The sequence below is a fragment of the Benincasa hispida genome, chromosome 4, assembly GCF_027475165.1.
Source record: "Benincasa hispida cultivar pf3 chromosome 4, pf3_genome.v1.1, whole genome shotgun sequence".
NCBI lineage: Eukaryota > Viridiplantae > Streptophyta > Magnoliopsida > Cucurbitales > Cucurbitaceae > Benincasa > Benincasa hispida.
This window is the reverse complement of record NC_143481.1, coordinates 28,118,652-28,141,496: the sequence shown is the minus strand read 5'-3', so window position 1 is coordinate 28,141,496 and position 22,845 is coordinate 28,118,652. Positions and strand designations below refer to the sequence as shown.

Below are 22,845 nucleotides of genomic sequence, written 5' to 3'. Positions count from 1 at the left end.
ACTTTTCATTTAATGAGACAAATTTTTCAACATTAGGGGGAGAAATTAAGAAGTTGGAAAAAGAAATTACATGGAATACATCGTTATTGTCTCATTTAGATCCCCGTACAGATCGATGTGAACTTGAAGTTTAGAAGATAATTCATTTGCAAAATATAACCAATCAGTTATCAAATGCATTTATAGATGCAAAGAAAGTAACTAAATCACATGTACCAACTGCAAATGTTCCATCGAAACTTGATATCCCAACACATTTGTCACTAATGAGTTTGAAACATGCCAAAAGCATGGTTGACCAATGGGTTCCAAAGATAAAAATCCTCGAAAAAGAAAAATAATCAATAATAAAAAATACTTAATTGAGGATGTAAATACCCATGAAGAAATCATTGAAGTGATTAGTGAGGAAGGTGAAATACCTAACGATAATAATGAGATTTCGATAAACTATATCATGATAGGAAAAAGATGGAACCAAAGTCATGTAGTTATTGACAAAATTTTTGTGTATAATATTGCTCTTGATATTATATTTGAAAATGAGGATTTTGAACCAAAATCTGTTGAAAATTGTCGATAGAGAAAAGATTGGCTTCAGTGGAAAGAAACAATCGAGGCAAAATTAAACCCACTTTCAAAATGTCAGGTTTTTGGACCAATAATTCAAACATCAGAAAGTGTCAAACCTGTGAGATACAAATGAGTATTTGTGGGGAGAAGAAATGAAAATAATGTGGTCACAAGATATAAAACAATACTAGTTGCAGAAGATTTTTCACAAAGACTTAGTATTGATTATGAAAGACGTATTCTTCGATGATGGGATGTAATTACATTAAGATATTTAATTAGTTTGTCTGCGTATGAAAATCTGGACATGCATCTTATGGATGTAGTCATAGCATATTTATATGGATCTCTTGATAATGATATTTATATGAGAATCCCATAAGGATTTAAGGTACTTGAACATATACATCAAATTTTCGGAAACTATATTCAATAAAGTTACAAAGATCGCTATATAGATTGAAACAATCCAGGCGAATGTGGTAAAATCGTTTGAGTGGATATTTGTTGAAAAAAAGATATTAAAACAATCCAATATGTCCATGTGTTTTTATAAAGAAATCACAAATGGGATTTGTTATTATAATTGTAGATGTTGATAATTTAAATATAATTGGAACTCCTGACGAGCTTTTAAAGGCAATAGAATATCTTTAGAAAGAATTTGAGATGAAAGATCTCGGAAAACAAAATTTAGACTTGGCTTACAAATTGAGCATTTAACAGATAAGGTATTTGTTCTTCAATCAACTTATACAGAATTTTTTTTGAAAGGTTCTATATGGACAAAACACATCCATTAAACATTCCAATGGAAATTCGTTCACTAAATATGAAGAAAGATATATTTTGACCTCGAGACGATAATGAAAAACTGTTTGGTCCTAAAATACCATATATTAGTGCAATTTGTTCACTTATGTATCTTGCTAATAATACAAGACCAAATATTACATTTTCAGTAAATTTATTAGCAAGATATAGTTCTTCTCCAACAAAAAGACATGGGAACAGAATTAAGCATATACTTTGTTATCTCTGAGAAACATTTGATATGAGTTTGTTTTATTCAAATAAATCAAATTTTGATCTAGTTGGTTATGTAGACTCTGGATATTTATCTGATCTATACAAAGTTAGATCTCAAACAGGTTATCTATTCACATGTGGAAGAACCGTTGTATCATGGCGGTCAGTGAAACAGTTCATAACGGTTACTTTCTCAAATCATGCTGAAATTCTTGCAATTCACGAGGTTAGTTGAGAATATGTATGGTTACGATCAATGACTTAGCACATTCGTGGAACATGTAGTTTGTCTTCTAGTAAAAATCTTCCAATAATATTATACGAAGACAACACGATATGCATATCTCAAATCAAAGAAGGAGATATTTCACCAAAACTTTTCTACACTCATGATCTTGAAAAAAATGGCGACATCACTGTGCAACAAATTTGTTCAAAAGATAACCTGACAGACTTATTTACAAGGCATTACCTACCGCAATTTTTGAAAAATTGATGCACAACATTAGAATGTGGCAACTCAGAGATCTCAAGAAATCTTTCCATGAAGGGGAGTAAATATATTTTATTAGGAGTATAAATTATATAAAAATATGTACTATTTTCCCTTCGCTCATTTTTTTTCCGATTGGGGTTTTTCTGAATAAGGTTTTAACGAGACATATTTCATATATATAATAAGCATCTAAGGAGGAGTATGATAAATATTATGATAATAGATGCACATTAGATACTTATGCTTAGTGTCCATTGACCGTGTGTCATGCCCTCATTTTCCAAATGTTGTCCATGTATCTCAACATTACACATTATTCGTGTCCATGTAAGCCACATTTTTTTCCTATAAATAATGGGATTTGGTGGGTTTTGAAGGACACTCATTGAACAAATTCCTTGAAAATAGGAAAAAGTGGAGAATTTAGAAATTTCTTATTTTATATTTTGTTATTTTATTTATATATTATGTTCAATTTATTTTAATATTTATTATTTTATTATTATATTTATTGATATCTATATTCTTGTTGTACTCCTCAAATTATTTTTTACTATAAATTTTTCTTTTTTTTGCATAATGTAAAAAATGATATCCATTAATATGAATGATATGATCTTATTTATTTATATTTTTTTAACATTGTGCTGGTTTCACACAACTTTCTAATATGATTTTCAAATTTTCTAGAAAATCATTTAAATTTTTAGCCAATTTTTATTTTCTAAAGTTTCTATAAGTAGACTTAGCTTTAGAAATTAATAGATGAAGATTGTGCTTATAGGGTTAGTTTTCGAAATAAAAAAAAATAAAAGATAAAAAATTTCATCCTGTGAAAGCAAGGGAATTAAAAAAAAGAAAAAAGAAATCCTATTTTCTAAGCTATTCTTTCAATAAAATTACAAGTTTTCAGCAAAGGTAAACATTTTTCAGCTTATCAAACTATGTTTTGTGAATGAAATTAACTACAAGAACAGAAGAAGAATGTGCCATTGTGAAGAGGAAGCTCAGAGAATGGCAGGTTATCAATGGCTTTGCCTCTCACTTTCTTTTCACTTGGATTGAAAGAAGCAAGTTCAAATCTCAATCAAGTCCATCTCTTTAACTGCTCTGTCTTAAAACCTCAGCTTCAGCCTTAGCCATGGGATCATCCTTGGTGTCTACCTCCTCCTCTTTTTCGCCTTCTCGTTCTTGGGCTAGTTTCTTCCTGTGCAGCTCCTCCGCAGCCTCCATAGTCGCTCGATTCTCAGCTTGAATGCGTTGCATTTCCTCCTCTTGTTGCTGCCTTTCAAACCACGTATCCGCATCCGCCCAAACTACAGTATTAAACGAAATCAATTATTAGGACAAGAAGAGGGGAAGCACAACTCACTCCAACCCATTCGCAATATCAATATTGCAATGCAACATATGTCAATAATACAAAATCGTCCTGTGAAATGGAAAAGGAATGATGGAAGACAAAGTATAGAAGACATCATTGAGAAGTGAAAAAGGCTACTAATTCTAGTTAGCAGACCTTAACACTATTCAATAATTCACAATTGCCAAGACACGGTCTGAACTCCAAGAGTTGAGACATGACCTTTCTTCGATAGGACCTCTTCTATAGGTTGTAGAGTTGTGTCCTTGAGTACTAAGAAGACAACTACAAGGCATTGAGACAATCAGATTGGACCAGCCATCCAATAATAAACAGTCCCTTGAGTACTAAGAAGACAACTACAAAGCATTGAGACAATCAGATTGGACCAGCCACTCAATAATAAACTGTTAGGGACTGCAAACAAAGTCTCACATTGAATACGAGAGAAAGCGATTGTGGGTATATAAGTATGGATAATTATTTCTATTGGTATGAGGCCTTCTGGGTGGTTATAAAAATAAAGTCATGAGGGTTTAATGTTCAAAGTGGACAATATCACACATACTATTGTGAATATAGGTGGAAATTCTGCTGTCGTTATCATAAACATGTAGAAAAACTTCTTCACTCTATTCTCAACACACAAAAGATACAAAACGAGTAGTGATGATGCCGGAGGTCACTACAGTATTGGGGTAAAAGAGAAATAAAAGAACAGCCAAGGAAATGGAGTAACTTTTTGTTTTGTACAAAAACAACAAATGGAGGAGTGCGAATTACTAAACTAGGCTCATGTTAGCAGGAATGGAAGAAACTATCAGCACGCTAATTCTATAGATTGCAATACCCGATTCATTCTCATATCAAAATTCAGCATCCAAGGCAAGAGATTTAAGCACATAGCCATATCATGTACATGTCAAATCCTAAGGTTTCAAGTTTGGGATCAAAATAGATTTAAAGGTTTAGATCTAATTTCCACCCTAAACTCTATATTATTAGCTTTGGTTCCTTCTCTGATGTTTGCATAATTTGTTATTTAAACTTAAGTATTGCATCCGGACTAGTGTTTTACGATACATGCATTTGATTTGACATCGAATTAGAAATCAGCTGGTCTGAATTTTTTATTGCATAAACAAAACATTTGAAATTTAAAGAATGAAAATTAAAGATCTAGAACACACACAAGTTCACCTGAACAACCAACCATTACTATATGCAATGCAACCGAATGTATTGCATAAATTCAAATTTGCATAGGCCTAAGAATGAACGATGAGATGCAACACGAACGACATTTTGGAAATGCAGGGAATGAATAGAGAAGAAGAATTAGGGTTTAAGGAATGAGGGTACTTACTAGGCTGGGCTGCCCATCCTTGTTCACCACCCTTGATACGTTCAGGGAGGGCATAGTTGACAGTAAGTACACGACCGTAGAGCTCAGCACCGTCCATATTATCCATGGCGGCGGATGCGTCTTCCTTTTCCAAGAAAGTAACAAAGCCGAAGGAACGGTGCTTCTGAGTGGCTTGATCCAAAGGAGTCTTGACGTCTTTGATATCGCCGAAGGGAATGAAAGCTGCGTGTAGAATAGATTCGTTCACCTCCTCCGCTAAACCGCCGACGTACAGAGTATTCTTCTGAACGGCCTGCGCCATTAGAGCCGTTTATGCTCTTTCTTTCTTTCTTTCTTCTTCGTCTTCTTCTTTTCTGTAATTTTCTCGCTTTGTTGTCTTGTTATTGGGCCTATTGGGTTTGTTGCGTTCTTGGGCCATTTTAGGAAATATGGGCCTAAAACACTTCGTAAGAAAATGAGATATGTACCAAATAGACCCTTCCCCGACCTTAATTTCACAATTACCCAAATATTTGAAACTTTATATATTTAGATTTTATCATAAATATGTCAAATTAGGTGGAATGTAGATGCCCATTATTAGTGTTCATTGGTCATGTGTCACTTATCCATTATCTCATGTTGTCCATGTATCTCAAAGTTATACACTATTAGTGTCCATGTAATCCATCTTATACTTGTCAAATTGTCTATAAATAATAGCATTTGGTGAATTTTGAAAGACACACATTAGATAAAGTCTAAGAAAATTGAAGAAAATTGAGAATTTAGAGAAATTTCTTATTTTATATTGTGTTAATTTATTTTATTTATTTTTTAAGATTTTATTTAATATAATATTAAAACAAGTAATGTACTTTATACAATAAATTAAATGTATATTTAATTGGTCCATATAAAATCCATATGTCTAGATCAATAAATGTACGTTATCTGTGGAATGCATAATATTATAAGTTGGAGAAGTCCTAAATAAAATTCACAAAATGCCACTATTTATATAATATTTATTAACACGAACATGAAAAACTCTCTTCTATAATGACAATAATAAAATGATGTTATTATTATAAAGTAAGTTAATATATAATGTAATATTAAAAATTAATTAATAATAAATATTTACATATATTAAAAGTATAATATATACTTTGTGATTAATATTGTATTAACATATTAAATATTAATAATAATAAAGAGAGAAAAATCGATATACCTTAGGACCTACCTATTGGGTTGATGCTCTAAATCTTGTAGGGTCCTGTAATTTGTAAATACTTGTATGAACAAATATTATGTGATTTATAATATATGATATTTTATTCACTTCAGTTTATGAAAATTTTGATATTTTAGTTACATTAACCACAAACCAATAAACTAAGATTCATTGTTATCGTTGTAACTTAAATATGTATGTGGAGACATAAAAGTGGATCGTGTTTTAAGTGATAACCTAAATGGTCTGTAATATATGGATAAAGAGGGATATCTTATCCTGGTGATACTACGAGTGTGACTCGCTTTGTAGGTGTTACAAATGTTGTAAAGTGCTACAAATAATCCGATCCTGATCATTCATGTATTAGACATGCGAACGGGGATATTCTATATAAAAGAGTTTGTATAAGACTGGACCACGAAATGTTTAGTCTCGTTATAAAACATCGTTCATAATTGAAACTTTCATTTCACTGGGATGACCATAGGTAACATGACTTTAATCTTGGTGAGTTGTGAACTCCTGCCTATGAGAGCGGTCCTTTGATTTTCATGAGTGAGAGTGGTCAGATCGTCGACTCAACAAACTTACCATTTTGGGGATTTGTCTAATTGGGGAGCTGGGAATTTAGCTACACAAGATGAAATTCACTCTTTCCTCGAAGTAGGGGTAAGTAGATAAATTGCTCCCTTACGAGCTAATTCCGGGGATTGAATAATGTGGCGCCACACCCTTTCTTGGCCCAAGAGGGGTTTAGTCATAGTTGGACTATGATCTATTGTTTATTATAGAGATCAGTGGTACTTAAGGAGTTAGATGTAACTACAGGGGAAAAACGGTAATTTGATCCAACTGTACTTATGAGTGATTTGTGAAGGATCATTGTACTGTTGATTAGTTATATTCAATGGATACAGAAATATATCTGTAGTGCTAAGAGTGCAGTTGTCGGTCTTTAGTGGAGTGTCGACAGTTAACAGATGATGGATAATGTGATTAAAGAGTTTAGTCAGTTATTCACATACCGTTGGAGCTTCAAGCTACAGGTTCATAAGGTCCCCTTGGTAGCTCAATGGATTCAAGTTGAGAATCAGTTTTTGGGCTAGTTTGAAATGTTCAAATTAACAAAAAGGAATTTGATTATATATGATATTATTCAATTAATTCAATTATATATGATATAATTGATATAATGTAGTTTATACATTGTTGTTTGATTGGATGAACTAATATTTGAATCTGATTCAAATATAATTTCTATGAATTAGATTCATAGTTATCAAATTTAATATAAATATGATTTATATTAGACGTCATAAAATAGAAAAAAAACTATGGTTTATATGTTGTATATGATGCAATATTAAAACTATAGGTTATGAATATAATATGATAAGTTAGTTATCATATTTATTAATTATTTGATAATTAAAATTTCTTTTTCTCAATAATCGACCTCAGTGGGTGGTTACACAATTTTATGGAAATTATGGGATAAAATGAAATTTGATTTAAAAAATCTCACACGGATTGCATTATTAACTATTGAGTGACTATAAGATAGCATCGAGTTTACTAGATGATAGCTTAAGAGACTAAATGACCGAGTATCGTTCTATGCGATAGACTTCCATCTTCTATACAATACGTTCATTCGTTTACTCGATCGTCTCCTCCTTCACTCCAATCCTTCCCTCAATCCAAAATAAGTCAGAGCCCACCACTCATGGATTCTCATACCGATAATACCACGGTAATCTAGTGGTTGTGTCTGGATCTGTTCGAGGATCGGGTTGATACTTGTTTCTATTCGAGGGCGTTTGAGTTTGATCGAGGGATATACTTGGAGAAGTATTCTTCAAAGGTATTGTCTCTCTCCTTTGTATTTATTTCAAGAAGCACGCTGTAATTTATGACTTAATGCATAATCTGTTTAGTATGACCGTAAATGTATGAGTTCTTTCACAATGGAGTTTGGATCATCCGCTTCAACTCATACACCCTCTGTAATTAGAGTTCCTTCACTAACTTTAACGAGGAAAACGATAGGAGCTCATGCCGATAACGTGTTGTGAACTTAAAGAGCACAATGAGAACAAGGATATCAATAAAATATAATATACTATAATATTTTGTAATAGTGTTACTATGAAAAATATTACAAAATTAAAATTTGTAACATTTGATATTAGTAATGTCATTAGTGCTTAATGCCAAAATACACTTGGATGTCATTTGATCATCATAAAATAATTTTTCTTCTTAAAGCTCGTTGTAAATGGATGCACTTGAGACTACAAAATTTTAAATCAATATGTTAGAGAAGACATTTTTCTACATTTCGGATAAGCTCTTACAGTAGCAATATTGAGAGAAAGGTTTTAAACAGTATTCTGAACTAATTTCATGTCTTCTCGTAGTCGAACAAAATAACGAGTTATTGATGAAAAATCATAAATCTTGACCAACTGGAACAACACCATTCCCTGAAGTGAATGTTATGAATGTTAATAATCATGGTCGAGGTCAAGGTGGTGACCATGGCAGAGGAAGAAATAATAATTGTTTTCATGGTGGTCGTTCTAATCATTCAAATTTCAAAAGAACCACACAAAATGATGATCACAAAGGAAAAAATTCACAAGATAACAATTCAAAAAGTGTTGAAAATAAATGCTTCCGATGCAGAATGGCTGGGCATTGGTCACATACCTATCGTACGTCAAAATACTTAGTTGATCTTTATCAAGCATCTCTGAAAGAAAACGAGAAAAATGTGGAAGCAAATTTAGCATACTAAGATAATGACATATTTGACCCATCCCATATGACGAATTTGGATATTACAGACTTCTTTAAATCTCTTGAAGAGAAAATCGGCAGAATTGATAGAACATTAAATGGTTCCTTTGACTTTGAAAATATCTAGATTTAATGTTGTTTTCTTTATTCATTTCCATGTTTTTTTTCTTCTCTCAGTAGATGTTAACCTTTGTATATTCCAAATGTTATTTTTTTATTATAATTAATTCCTTTTAATGAAGAAACATGGATCATTTTCATATGTTGGCTGACTAAAAAATGAGTAAAGAAGGATATCAAAACAATCCAATATGTTCATTGACTTTTATAAAGAAATCACAGTCAAGATTTGCTATTATAACTGTACATGTTGATAATTTAAATATAATTGGAACTCTGAAGAGTTTTCAAAGACAATAGAATATCTTAAAAAAGAATTTGAGATAAAAGATCTCGGAAAAACAAAATTTTGTCTTGGCTTGCAATTGAGAATTTCGTAGCGGGATATTGTTCATTAGTCAACTTATACAGGAAAAGTTTTGAAAAGGTTCTATATATTGGACAAAACACATCACTTGAACATTCCAATAGAAGTTCGTTCACTAGATATGAAGAAAGATATATTTCAACCTCAAGATGATAATGAAGAACTTCTTAGTCCTGAACTACCATATCTTAGTACAATTGGTGCACTGATGTATCTTGCTAATAATACAAGACCAGATATTGCATTTTCAGTAAATTTATTAGTAAGATATAGTTCTTCTCCAACAAAAAAAAACATTGAAACAAAATTAAGCATATACTCCGTTATCTCCAAGGAATGATTGATATGAGTTTGTTTTATTCAAATAAATCAAATTTTGATCTGGTTGGTTGTGTAGATTCTGGATATCTCAAATAGATTATCTATTCACATGTGGAGGGATTATTGTATCATGGCGGTCAGTGAAACAGACCATAACAACTACTTCCTCAAATCATGTTGAAATTCTTACAATTCTTGAGGCTAGTCGAGAATGTGTATGGCTAAGATCAATGACTCAACACATTTGTGGAACATGTAATTTGTCTTCTAGTAAATATCTTCCAACAATATTATACGAAGATAATACAACATGCACATCTATAATCAAAGGAGGATATATTAAAGGAGATAGAACAAAACATATTTCACCAAAGCTTTTCTACACTCATGATCCTGAAGAAAATGGCGACATCACTGTACAACAAATTTGTTCGAAAAATAACCTAGCAGACTTATTTACAAAGGCTTGACTACCGCAATCTTTGAAAAACTGGTTCACAATATTTTAATGCGGTGACTCAGAGATCTCACATGATGTTTCCATGAGGGGGAGTAATTATATTTTTTTAGGAGTATAAATTATATAAAATATGTACTCTTTTTCTTTCACTAGGATTTTTTTCCCATTGAAGTTTTTCTTAATAAGGTTTTAACGAGGCATATTTCATATATATAATGGTCATCTAAGGAAAAGTATTATAAATATTATGATAATAGGCGCTCATTAGATGCCCGTGCTTAGTGTCCATTAACCATGTGTCATGCCCTCATTTTCCAAAGTGTTGTCCATGTGTCTCAACATTACACATTATTAGTGTCCATATAATCCACCTTCTACTTGCCAAATTGCGTATAAATAGTGGCATTTGGTGGATTTTGGAAAACCCACACACATTGGGCAAATACCATGAAAATTGGAGAAAATTGAGAATTTAGAGAAATTTCTTATTTTATATTTTACTAATTTTTTTTGTTTATTTATATATTATGTGGAATTTATTATAATATTTATTTATTTAATTATTATATTATATTATATTTATTTTAATATTATATTTTATTAATATCCGTGTTTCCGTTGTGCTCCTCAAGTTCACAACAAGTTATCAACACGACGCTCTTATCATTTTCCCCGCTAAAATAGTACATCATTTGTCCAACATTTTTGCATACAATTTTCTCTCTAGGAGATGTGAAAAAAAATGTGCTAAATCCAATTTGTCATATGGGATTTGTCAAATGTGTCATTATTTTGGTATGCAAAATTTGCTTCCACTTTTTTTTTTCAAGGTAGGCTATTTTAATAATATATTTTATTGGTCTTCGTGTTCCCGTTGTGCTCCTCAAGTTCACAACAGGTTATTAACACGAGCTTATTTCATTTCTCCTTCTGAAGGTAGGTCCTAAAGTTATATCGGTTTTTCTCTCTTCGTTATAATTAATAAATTAAATTTTGTTTTACATATTTGATATATATTAAATTTCTAATATAAATATAACATTTTGTAATAGTGTTACTGTGAAAAATATTATAAAATTAGAATTTGTAGTATTTGATATTAATGGTAATAATTATTTGTCATTAGTTTTTGATGTCAAAATACACCTGGATGCCATAAAAATGTGATCATCGAAAAATAATTTTTTTCCTAAAGCTTTTCGTAAATGGATACACTTGAGGCTCCAAAATTTTAAATCAATATGTTAGAGAAAACATTTTTCTACATTTTGGATATGTTCCAACAGTAGTAATATCAAGAGAAATATTTAAAAGTTTTATGCACTCCTCTAATGTCTTCTCGTGGCTGAATGAAATAACGAATTATTGATTAAAAAAAATATATGAATCTCTGCCAACTAGAGCAACAACATTCCCTGAAGTGAATGTTGTAAATTTTAATAGTCATAGATGAAAAATCATAAATCTCGACCAACTAGAACAACAACATTCCCTAAAGTGAATGATGTGAATTTTAATAATAGTCCTGGTCGAGTCGTGGTTGAGGTTGTGACCGTGGCAAAGGAATAAATAATTACTATTTTCGTAGTGGTCATTCTAATCATTGAAATTTCAAAAGAACCACATAAAATGATGATCACGAAGGAAAAACTCCATAAGATAAGAGTTCAAAAAGTGTTGAAAATAAATACTTTCGATGCAGAATGACTGGGCATCAGTCTTGTACTTGTCATACGTCAAAACACTTAGTTGATCTCTATCAAGCATCCTTGAAGGTAAAAGAAAAAAATGTGGAAGCAAATTATGCATACTAGGATAATGACATATTTGACCCATCCCATACGATAAATTTGGATGTGGCGGACTTCTTTGAATCTTTTGAAGAGAAAATCGGCAGAATTGATGGAATATCCAGTGTTTCCTTTGAATTTGAAAATATCTTGATTAATTTCTTTTTTCATCTCCATGTTTTTTTCCTCTTAGTACATGTTAACCTTTGTAAATTTCAAATGTTGTTTTTTTTATTGTAATTATTTTCTTTTAATGAAGAAACTTGGATCATTTTCATGTGTTGGGTGATTGAAAGAGGAGTTAAAAAGATCTATGCTTAGCAGACAGTGCAACTACACATACAATACTTACAAGTAGAAAATATTCTTCCAAACTGACAATAGTGGAAGCAAAAGTCAATACAATATCAGATGCTGCAAACTTAATTGAAGGGTTTAGAAGAGCAAATATTATTTTTTTCTAAAGGAACAAAATTTACAATTGACAATGCATTATTCTCTAGTCAATCAAAGAAAAATATACTTAGTTTTAAAGATATACGTTGCAATTGTTATCATATTGAGAATGTTAGAAAGAATAATATGGAGTATCTTTATATCATATCTACTGTCTCATATGAAAAATGTGGAAGAGTTCACTGCTTTATCTTCTAGATTATATTATGCTCATATACGAGTAATTAAAACATATGCAACAATGAACCTGAAGTTCATGAATCCAGACATATTTATAAATTGGCATGACAGACTAGGTCATCCAATGTCTATAATGATGAGAAGAATTATTGAGAATTCAAATGGACACCCATTGAAGAGCTAGAAGATTCTTCAAGCTAATGAATTATCACGTGATGCTTGCTCTCAAGGAAAATTAATAATTAGACCACTACCAGCCAAAATGAGAATTGGATCCCTTGCATTTTTAGAACAAATTCATGGTGACATATGTGGACTTATTAATCCACCAAGTGGTCTATTTAGATATTTTATGGTATTAATTGATGCATCCAACACATGATCACACGTGTTCTTATTATCAAGTTGAAATCTTGTATTTGCAAGATTACTTACTCAAATAATTAAGTTAAGAGCACAATTTCCTTATTATATAATTAAGACCATTCGTCTTGATAATGCTGGTAAATTTACATCTCAAGCTTTTGATAATTATTATATGTCAATTGGGATAAGTGTTGAACATTTTGTAGCTCATGTTCATACATAAAATGGTTTAGCATAATTATTTATAAAACGTTTGCAATTAATTACAAAACCATTGCTTATGAGAGCTAAGCTTCCTTCATCTGTATGGAACATGTTGTTTTTCATGCAATGTCACTTGTACGCATTAGACCAATAGTTTATCATAAGTACTCGCCATTACAATTAGCTTATGACTTGGAGCCAAATATTATTTTAGTGTTGCCATTCAACAAATGGAAGCAATTTAGATCTTAGCACTCTAACTACATTAATTTTAGTAAAGTAGAATGCAATTGTTGGGGAAGATGCCCTAGACTCTCGTGTCCTGTAGTTTGTAAACACATTTTTGTACGACCACTTGTGATGTATAATATATGATATTTTCTTCACTACTTGTCTTTGAACATTGGATGTTTTATTTGCTTTACCACAAACCAATAAACTAAAATCCCTGGTTGTTATTATGTAACTTAAGCATGTATGTGATGACATACAAGTAGATCATATCTTAAGTGATAACCAAAATAGTCTGTAGTATATGGATAAATGAGGGAAACCTTATCTTGGTAACACTACGGATGCGACCTGCTTTGTGGAATAGTTACAAGTGTTGTGACTTGCTACAGATGGTCTGATCCTGATCATTCATGTGAGGACGTGCGAGCGGCGGCGTTCTATACAAAGAGTTTGTATAAGACCTGACCATGAAGTGTTAACATCTCGTTATATAACGTTGTTCATGACAGATACTTCACTTCACTAGGATGACCATAGGTAACATGACCTCAATCCTGAATGAGTTGGGAATTTCTGCCTTCGAGGGCGATCATTTGATTTGCATGGCTGCGAGTGGCCAGGTCGCCAACTCAAACCTACACTTTGGGGATTCGTCTGATTTGGGAGCTGGGAACTTAGGTACACAAGATGAAATTCACTTCTTCCTCGAAGCAGGGTAAATAGATAGATCGTTCCCTTAAGGGCTGATCCTGGAACTTGAACGATGGGCGCCACACACCTTCTCATGGCCCAAGAGGTGTCCACACATAGTAGAACTATGTTGTATTGTTCATTAGAGGGATCAGTGATACTTAAGGAGTTAGATGTAATTACAGAGGTAAAATGGTAAATTAGCCCAGCTGTACTTACGAGCATCTGTGAAGGGTTATCATATTGTTGATTGGTTATATTCGATGGACACAGAAATATATCTGTGATAAGGAGAGTTCAGTTGTCGGTTTTTAGTGGAATGTCTGACAGTTAATAGATGGTGAACCTCGTGGCTAAAGAGTTTAGTTAGCTATTCACATACCGTTGGAGCTTCGAGTCATAGGTTCATAAGGTCCCCTTGGTAGCTCAATGGATTCAAGTTGAGAATCAGTTTTTGGGTCAGTTTGAAATGTTCAAATTGACAAGAGGGAGTTTGATTATATATGATATGATTGAACTGGTTAATTATATTTGATATGATTGATTTTATTTATGAGGTACATTAATTTCAAGAAATTAGATCTAAATATGATTTATATCTAGTGGAGGAGAAACACTATGGTTGATATGTGATATTAAACTATAGGTTAATGAATATAATATGATTATATTTATTATTTTATTTTGACAATTATAGGATAATTGGACGCTGTTTTCTCTATAACCATGTGTTAGTGGGAAGTTCCAATCAGTTTTCATAACTGAAGAATAAAATGAAAATCGTTTTCATTTTGCAAGAGATCACGAAATTCGCTTAAGTGTAGTGTGCTACCTATCGCTTAGTAAATTGAGAGACCATACAATAGCTCGAATTTTACTACATAGTCGCATACATGCGTGTGCATCTTCTAAATGATTGTCTACGTTTTACTAAATGATCGTCTAGCGTCCGAGCATTTACTAAACGATCGTATAGACGATCGCTACCTTTTTCCTACAGGATCGTGTACTTCACCTAAACGATCAAGAATTTTGTCTATACGATAGACGCAACCTTTTTCCACTTGCTTGATCGTTGTATACGATCCTCATATCTCCTCCCCTCTACCAAATCCGAATAGAGCTCACTCTTTGGATTATCACACCGAGAATACCGAGGGTTCCAAGTGGTGTTGTCGTCCCCATCTTTCTTCTGTTCGTGTGGAGGTCGTTTGTGGTAGAAGACCGGTGGTGTTGCTCAACGATAGCTTGACGTTTCAGCGAGAGCGAGAGCACCTGTTCCCTTGGAGAGAACGAGTTTTGCTATGAAGAAAGAGTCTTCAACTGGTATGTATTCGTTCTTTTATTGGTTATTTGTTCTAAGCATGTCGATAATTTATAGTTTGATGCATATTTGTTTGTTTGAATGTAAATGTGGTAATTCTGTCACAATGTCTTTGGAAAGATCCGCTTCCACTCAGAGGTACTCTTGTATAAGAGTTCCTTCAACAACATCAAATTTCTAGAAAATAGGGTTAGTATATAGAACCTTTGAAGAATTCTCTTAATTAATTCAATCCACTGCGAATTTCTTCTTGGAACCTTGGTGTAGAAAACCACAAGAGCTTTTCTATTATTTTCTTGGTCTTAGATTGGATGGCGGAACCCAAATTGAGATGGGTTTAGATGGTTTTTGAGTTGGAGATGAAAAACAAAAAAAATCAGAAAACAGATAAATATTCAACTTTAAAATGCATGAAGAAGATGAATATATATTAAACCTTCTATTTTATAGAAAATTAGCATGCAAATCAATTAATTTTCAAGTTGACACATATTTTTCCATTTAATTAAACATAATTTAGGTGTAATTAAAATAGAAAAGTGGGATAATCTCATTTTCTATTTTATTTTGTTTATTTGTTCTAAATTAAATTAATTTAATTTAATTTCAATTGTAATTAAAAAATGAATTTACAAATATTCATAAATTTAATTATTTTTTGAGTAATTAATTAATTAAACAATTTTAATTAATTTAAAAATTAATTTATATAAAATATTAAACTAATAAAACACCTAATTTAAATATGAATCCATATGAATCCATATTCATATTTATAATATTTAAATCAAATTTAAATATTTTTAAATCTCCAAATTTGGTTAATTCGATAATTAAACGTTAATTATATCATATATAATAATCCAAACCCTAATTCGAATTTGAATGTTTCAAATTTTCTCAACACACTATTCCAAGGTTTAATCCATTTATGAGCTAGTATAAAGACCTAAGGGACCCACAGATCATGAGCTCCAACGATCCAAGATTAATCGGTTAAAACTTTTAACCGAATTAACCAACATTCGTTAACTACCTGACCACTTCACTAAAGCCCAGTAGTTGCACTCTCCTCATTGTAAATAGATTTCTGTCCACTTGATTTAACCATGATCAGTAAGTCGATCCTTCATAGATTGTTCGTATTTATAGTTGAGTCAAAATTACTGTTTTACCCCTAAAATACATCTTGCTCCTTAAGTCTCCACTGATCCACTAATGAACAATTGGTTTGTGGTCTAACCAATAAATCAAGTATTTCTCAGTCATAGAGAGGGTGGGGCATCTTGTTTAAGACTAGGAGTCAGTACTTAAGAGAACAACTTATCTACTGTCTCTAAAGTGAGTAGGAGCGAATTCTATCTTATAAAACTATGTCTCCAGCTATCTAACCGGTCTTACACCTAAAATGGGAGGCTTATTCAGTGGCGATGTTGAGCCACTCTCACCCAGGTAGATTAAAGGATAATCCCGAATAAACAGGTGTTCATAGTTAGCTCAGGCTTAAGATCGAGTTACCTTAGGTCATCGATTGAAATAGTCAGTTTCAACAATAAATGACGTTATAAAGAAAAGTGACTATTTCGTGATCTGGTCTTATACAAACATCTCTTGCATAGGATGTCTCCACTCGCATGTCTCCATATGAACGATTTTGGGATCACATAATTTGTATCTAATACAAAGCGGGTCGTATCCATAGTGTCCTCAGGATAAGGTACCTAACCCTATCCTTATACTTATAGACCATTTTGACTATGTACTCAAACCTGATTCTCTTTCATGTCTCCACATAAAGTTAAAGTATTCATGCTATAGCCAGGGGTTCGTTAGTTTATTGGATTTAGGCTCTTAGAAGTACAATTCACATATTCAATAACATCTTTAATGAATAAACCTCAATAACATCTTTTTTTTTGCAAATAGAATATGTTTAATGTTTAAAAATTGTGGGTTTTTATACATACAACCAAACATATTTCCCATCTGAGAATTTTTGGATGTGCCGTATATGTTCCAATTGCTCCGTAGTCCATTATAACGTACTAAGATGGATCCTCAAATGAGGTTAGGAATATTTAATTCAATTATAAATGATATAATTGATTTAATGTATTTGATACATTATTATTTGATTGGAGAAATTAATATAAATGTGATTTATATTAAATGTCATAAAAGAAAAAAAAAACTATGGTTTATATGTTGCATATGATGCAATATTAAAACAATAAGTTATAAATATAATATGATAAGTTAATTATTGTATTTATTTATAATTTATTAATTATGAGATAATTAATATTTTGTTTTCTCCAATAATCGACTTAGTGGGTGGTTATACACGGTTTATAACTAACTGTGGGATAAAGTTGGAAAATATATTTTTTAGATTCATTACACACTACACGTAACAAGTAATCTGATTATTTTAGAGAGACTAAACGATCGCCTCGAGTTTTCTATAAAATAGAACTCGTTTCTATACAATAGAACTCGTTTCTACACGATCGAGTATCAAGTCTATACGATAGACTTTTTCCTTCTGTCGCATACTCGATCGTCTACTTCCTCCATCCCTCTATCCGAACCCATATAGAGCCAACAACTCATGGATTCTGACACCGAGTATACCAAGGTAATTGAGTGGTAGTGTTAAGTTCTAGTCGAGGATTGAGGATCAAATTGTACTCGCTGGTGATCGACGATTTTTCAGTGCTTGTTGCGTTCGTGTTGTTTGATGCGTTGGTGACTAATCGAGGGAAATACGTGAAGAAAGGGTTATTCAAAGGTATTGTACTCGGTCCTTGGTATTTGGATTATGAAGCATGTTGTAATTTAGTCTTTAATGCATAACTGTTTGGAATGACTGTAAATGTTTATGTTCTTTCACAATGGAGTTTGGAATGATCCACTTCCGCTCACTGGTTCTCTAGTTTTAGAGATCCCTCAAATATGTTCTTGTATTTTTATAAAGAAATCACAGTCGGGGTTTACTATTATAACTATGTATGTTGATGATTTAAATATAATTGGAACTTCTGAAGAGCTTTCAAAGAAAATAAAATATCTTAAGAAAGAAATTGAGATGAAAGATCTCGAAAGAACAAAATTTTGCTTTGGCTTAGAAATTAAGCATTTAGAAGATGAGATGTTTTTTCATCAGTTAACTTATACAAGAAATTTTTTGAAAAGGTTCTATATGGACAAAACACATCCATTGAACATTTCAATGGAAGTTTGTTCACTAGAAGTGAAGAAAGATATATTTGGACTTCGAGATGATAATGAAGAACTTCTTGGTCCTAAAGTACCATATCTTAGTGCAATTGGTGCTCTTATATATCTGCTAATAATATAAGACCAGATATAGTATTTTCAGTAAATTTATTAGCATTATATAATTCGTATCCAATAAAAAGACATTGGAACGGAATTAAGCATATACTCTGTTATCTTCTAGGAACGATTGATATGAGTTTGTTTTATTCAAATAAATCGAATTTTGATCTGGTTGGTTATGCAGATTCTGGATATTTATCTGATCTACACAAAGCTAGATCTCAAATAGGTTATGTATTCACATGTGGAGGAATAGACTATAACAGCTACTTCCTCAATTCATGCTGAAATTCTTGCAATTCATAAGGTTAGCCGAGAATGTGTATGGCTAAGATCAATGACTCAGCACATTCGTGGAATATATGGTTTGTCTTTTAGTAAAAATCTTCCAACAATATTATACAAAGACAACAGAACATGCATATCCCAAATCAAATGAGGATATATGAAAGAAGACAGAACAAAGTATATTTCACCAAGCTTTTCTACACTCATGATCTTGAAAAAAATGGTGACATCACTATACAACAAATTGTCCGAAAGATAACCTGATAAACTTATTTACAAAGATATTACCTACCACAACCTTTGAAAAACTAGTGTACAACATTGAAATGCGAAGACTCAAAGATCACAAGTGATGTTTCTATGAGAGGGAGTAAATATACCTTTTAGGAGTATAAATTATATCAAATACATACTCTTTTCCCTTCACTGGGATTTTTTTCCCATTGAGTTTTTTCCTAGTAAGGTTTTAATGAGGCATATTTCATATATGTAATGGGCATATAAGGGAGAGTATTATAAATATTATGATAATAGATGCCCATTAGTAAATATTATGTAACATTTAACTAATCATTAATAAAGTGTTGTTAATGTTTATTATAATAAATAGTTATTGTTCATCTTGTATTTGTCTTGCCTAAATAACACTGATCCAATAGACTAACATTCCAGACTGATGTATGAGTTTTGAACTGTATGTGGAGACATACGGGGATCAATGTTCAAGATATAGCCTAAAGGGTCTATAGTATATGGATAAGGTTGGGTACCTTATCCTGGTGACACTATGGATACGGCTCACTTTGTATTTGATACAAATGCCATTATCCAACACATTCATGTAGAGGACATGCGAGTGAGGGTATCCTATGCAATGAGTTTGCATAAGATCAGACCACGAAAAAGTAACCACTAGATGTAACTTCGTTGACTAGTCAGGTTTCTATTTCACTAGGATAACCCAGGCAACTTAGTCTTAATTTTGGGTGAGTTATGGACTCCTCTACATAAGGAATTGTCCTTTGATTAGTACAGGTGAGAGTGGCCAGTTTGCAGACTCAATAACCCTACCATTTTGGGGACAAGACCGAGTGGAGAGCTGGGAACATAATTTCACGAGATGGAATTCACTCCTTCTAGACTTTAGGGTAAGTAGATGAGTATTCCTTTGAGTGGTGTCTCCGGGACTTGAATAAAGGACCCTACCCTCTCACTGGCTCGAGAGGGATTTTTGTTTGATGGTTGGACCACAAACAAGATGTTCATTAGAGGAACACTAATACTTTATGGATGTAGAGGTAACTTAGGGGTAAAATGGTAATTTGACACCAGATGGTGTTACAAACACTAATGAAGAACTAACTTGCAGTTATTGATCAATATTCATGGACATATAAATATATCTACAGTGAGAAAAGTGTAACTATGGGTCTATAGTGGAGTGTACCCATAGTTAAGGAATATTGATTAACTTAGTTAATGAGTTTAGCCAATTGATTTTATCATTGGAGCTTATGATATGTAGGCCCATTAGATCCCACTAATAGTTCATAAAGGGTATTGAGGTAATTACAGTAATTTGAAATGTTCAAATTTACTAAGGAAAAAAATATAATGTATGGTGATACATTATAATTAAGCTTTATAATATAAATTTATTTTGAATTTGATTTAAAACTAATTTATGGGAGATTTAAATATTTGAAATAGTTAAAATATTAAATTTGATATGAATAGAGTTCATATTAAAACTATAGGTTAAAAACTAATATGCATTCGATACACATTAACACTAGAGGTAATATGTGAACAAAATAATGTGATTCAATTATAAGGTGAAATTAAATATGTGATGTTTAATTTAATAATTAATTTATTGGGGAATTAATTAATTAATTAATTTAATTAAAACTATAGATTATGAGAAAGGGATGTATTAGAATATGATTCTAATGCACATTTAATTAAATATGAGATATTTAATTATTACTAATTAATTTGATTAATTAATAATTATTTTATTTATATTAATAATTTGAATTTTGATTTAATTTAATTTTTAAATTAAATGAATTTATTGTTATTTAATTAATAAATTAAATTTGATTTAATTTATTGGTTAAATAAAATTTAAATAAATTTGTTGGAATAAACTCCCCATGTGGAGTTATATAGGAGTGAGAGAGATCTTCACCCAACTTTCTTCTCTCTAGTTAGTTCTCTACACAAAAGAAAAAAGTGATATGCATATTCTTTTCTTACTTGGGCTTATGGGTTTTTGAGATTTTTTGTTTGTAGAAAATTTCCTCCAAGAATCCACCTCCTTCTACCTCAATAGCCCAAGGAGAATATTGGTGAAACCATTTTGGTGGTATTCATTTTATTTGCAACAAAGGAGTTAAGATCGTAGATCCAATGGTTGGTGAAGCCCTCCAAAGTCGCCAACGAAAATAAGGGATCCTAAACTTTATTTCCTCTGTTAATTTGTTATTAAAATCTGAAAATGGTCTGTATTTTTTTTCCACTGTGCTAGGGATTTCAACCCAGCAATTAGATGCTCATGCTTAATGTACATTGACCATGTGTCATACAACCATTTCCCAAAGTGTTGCCCATGTGTTTCAACATTACACATTATTAGTGTCCATGTAATCCACCTCCTACTCGCCAAATTGCCTATAAATACATTAGACAAATTCCATGAAAATTGGATAAAATGGATAATTTAGAGAAATTTGTTATTTTATATTTTGCTAATTTATTTTATTTTGTTTATTTATATATTATGTTTAATTTATTTCAATATTAATTTCTTTTATTATTATATAATATTTATTTTAATATATTTTATTGATATTCGTGTTCCCGGTGTGCTCCCCAAGTTCACAACACGTTATCAGCACGAGCTTTTTCATTTCTCTCTCTGAAGGTAGGTTCTATAGGTATGTCGGTTTTTCCCTCTTTGTTGTAATTAATAAATTAAATGTTGTTTTACATATTTGATTTATATTAAATTTCTAATATAAATATAATATTTTGTAATAGTGTTACTATGAAAAATATTATAAGATTAGAAATTATACTTAGCTTGCAAATAAAGCATAGAGAAAAATGGAATTTGCCCCAGGTGTGTCTTCCAAAACCCACCAAATGCCACTATTTATAAACAATTTGACAAGTAGAAAGTAGATTACATGGACATTATTAATGTGTAATGTTGAGACACATAGACAACACTTTGAGAAATGAGGGCATGACAAGTAGGGCTCGATGTGATATCAGTGTTCCCGTTGTGCTCCTCAAGTTCACAATACGTTATCAGCGTGAGCTCCTATCGTTTTCTCCACTAAAGGTAGGTCATAAAGAAACCTGAATCATTTTCATATGTTGGGTGACTAAAAAATGAGTAAAAAAGATCTATGTCTAGCAGATAATGAAACTACACATAAAATACTTACAAGTATAAAATAATTTTTCAAACTAACAATACTTGAAGCAAAAGTCAATATAATATCAGGTTCTGCAAACCTGATGGAAGAATTTAGAAAATCAAATATTATTTTGTCTAGAGGAGCATAATTTACAATTGACAATGCATTGATCTCTAGTCAATCAAAGGGGAATCTACTTAGTTTTAAAAATATACATTGCAATGGTTATCATATTGAGACTGATAGAGAAAATAATATGGAGTATCTTTATATCACATCTACTGTCTCATATGAAAAACGTATATTGGAAGAGTTGCCTGCTTTATCTTCTGAATTATATTATACTCATATATGAGTAATTGAAACATATGCAACAGTGAACTTGAAGTTCATGAATCCAGAAATATTTACAGTTTGACAT

The 22,845-nt window shown here is 31.6% G+C and overlaps 1 protein-coding gene across 1 annotated transcript; it reads right to left on the bottom strand.

Moving 5' to 3' along the window:
* Positions 1 to 2,945: 2,945 nt before the first annotated feature.
* Positions 2,946 to 5,233, bottom strand: ATE1 (ATPase E1). The gene is made up of 2 exons (XM_039028480.2): positions 4,828 to 5,233; positions 2,946 to 3,414 (listed from the first exon to the last, which is right to left on the bottom strand). Exons 1-2 carry the CDS (start codon positions 5,126 to 5,128, stop codon positions 3,200 to 3,202), a joined length of 516 nt encoding a protein of 171 aa, XP_038884408.1. The 5' UTR covers positions 5,129 to 5,233; the 3' UTR covers positions 2,946 to 3,199.
* Positions 5,234 to 22,845: the final 17,612 nt, after the last annotated feature.

What these genes read in the sequence shown, in the direction of transcription:
- ATE1 (XM_039028480.2), bottom strand. Translation starts at nt 5,128, where the DNA reads ATGGCGCAGGCCGTTCAGAAGAATACTCTGTACGTCGGCGGTTTAGCG. An exon ending in AGGATGGGCAGCCCAGCCTA is followed by an intron (nt 3,415 to 4,827) that starts GTAAGTACCCTC and finishes TTAATACTGTAG; the next exon opens with TTTGGGCGGATGCGGATACG.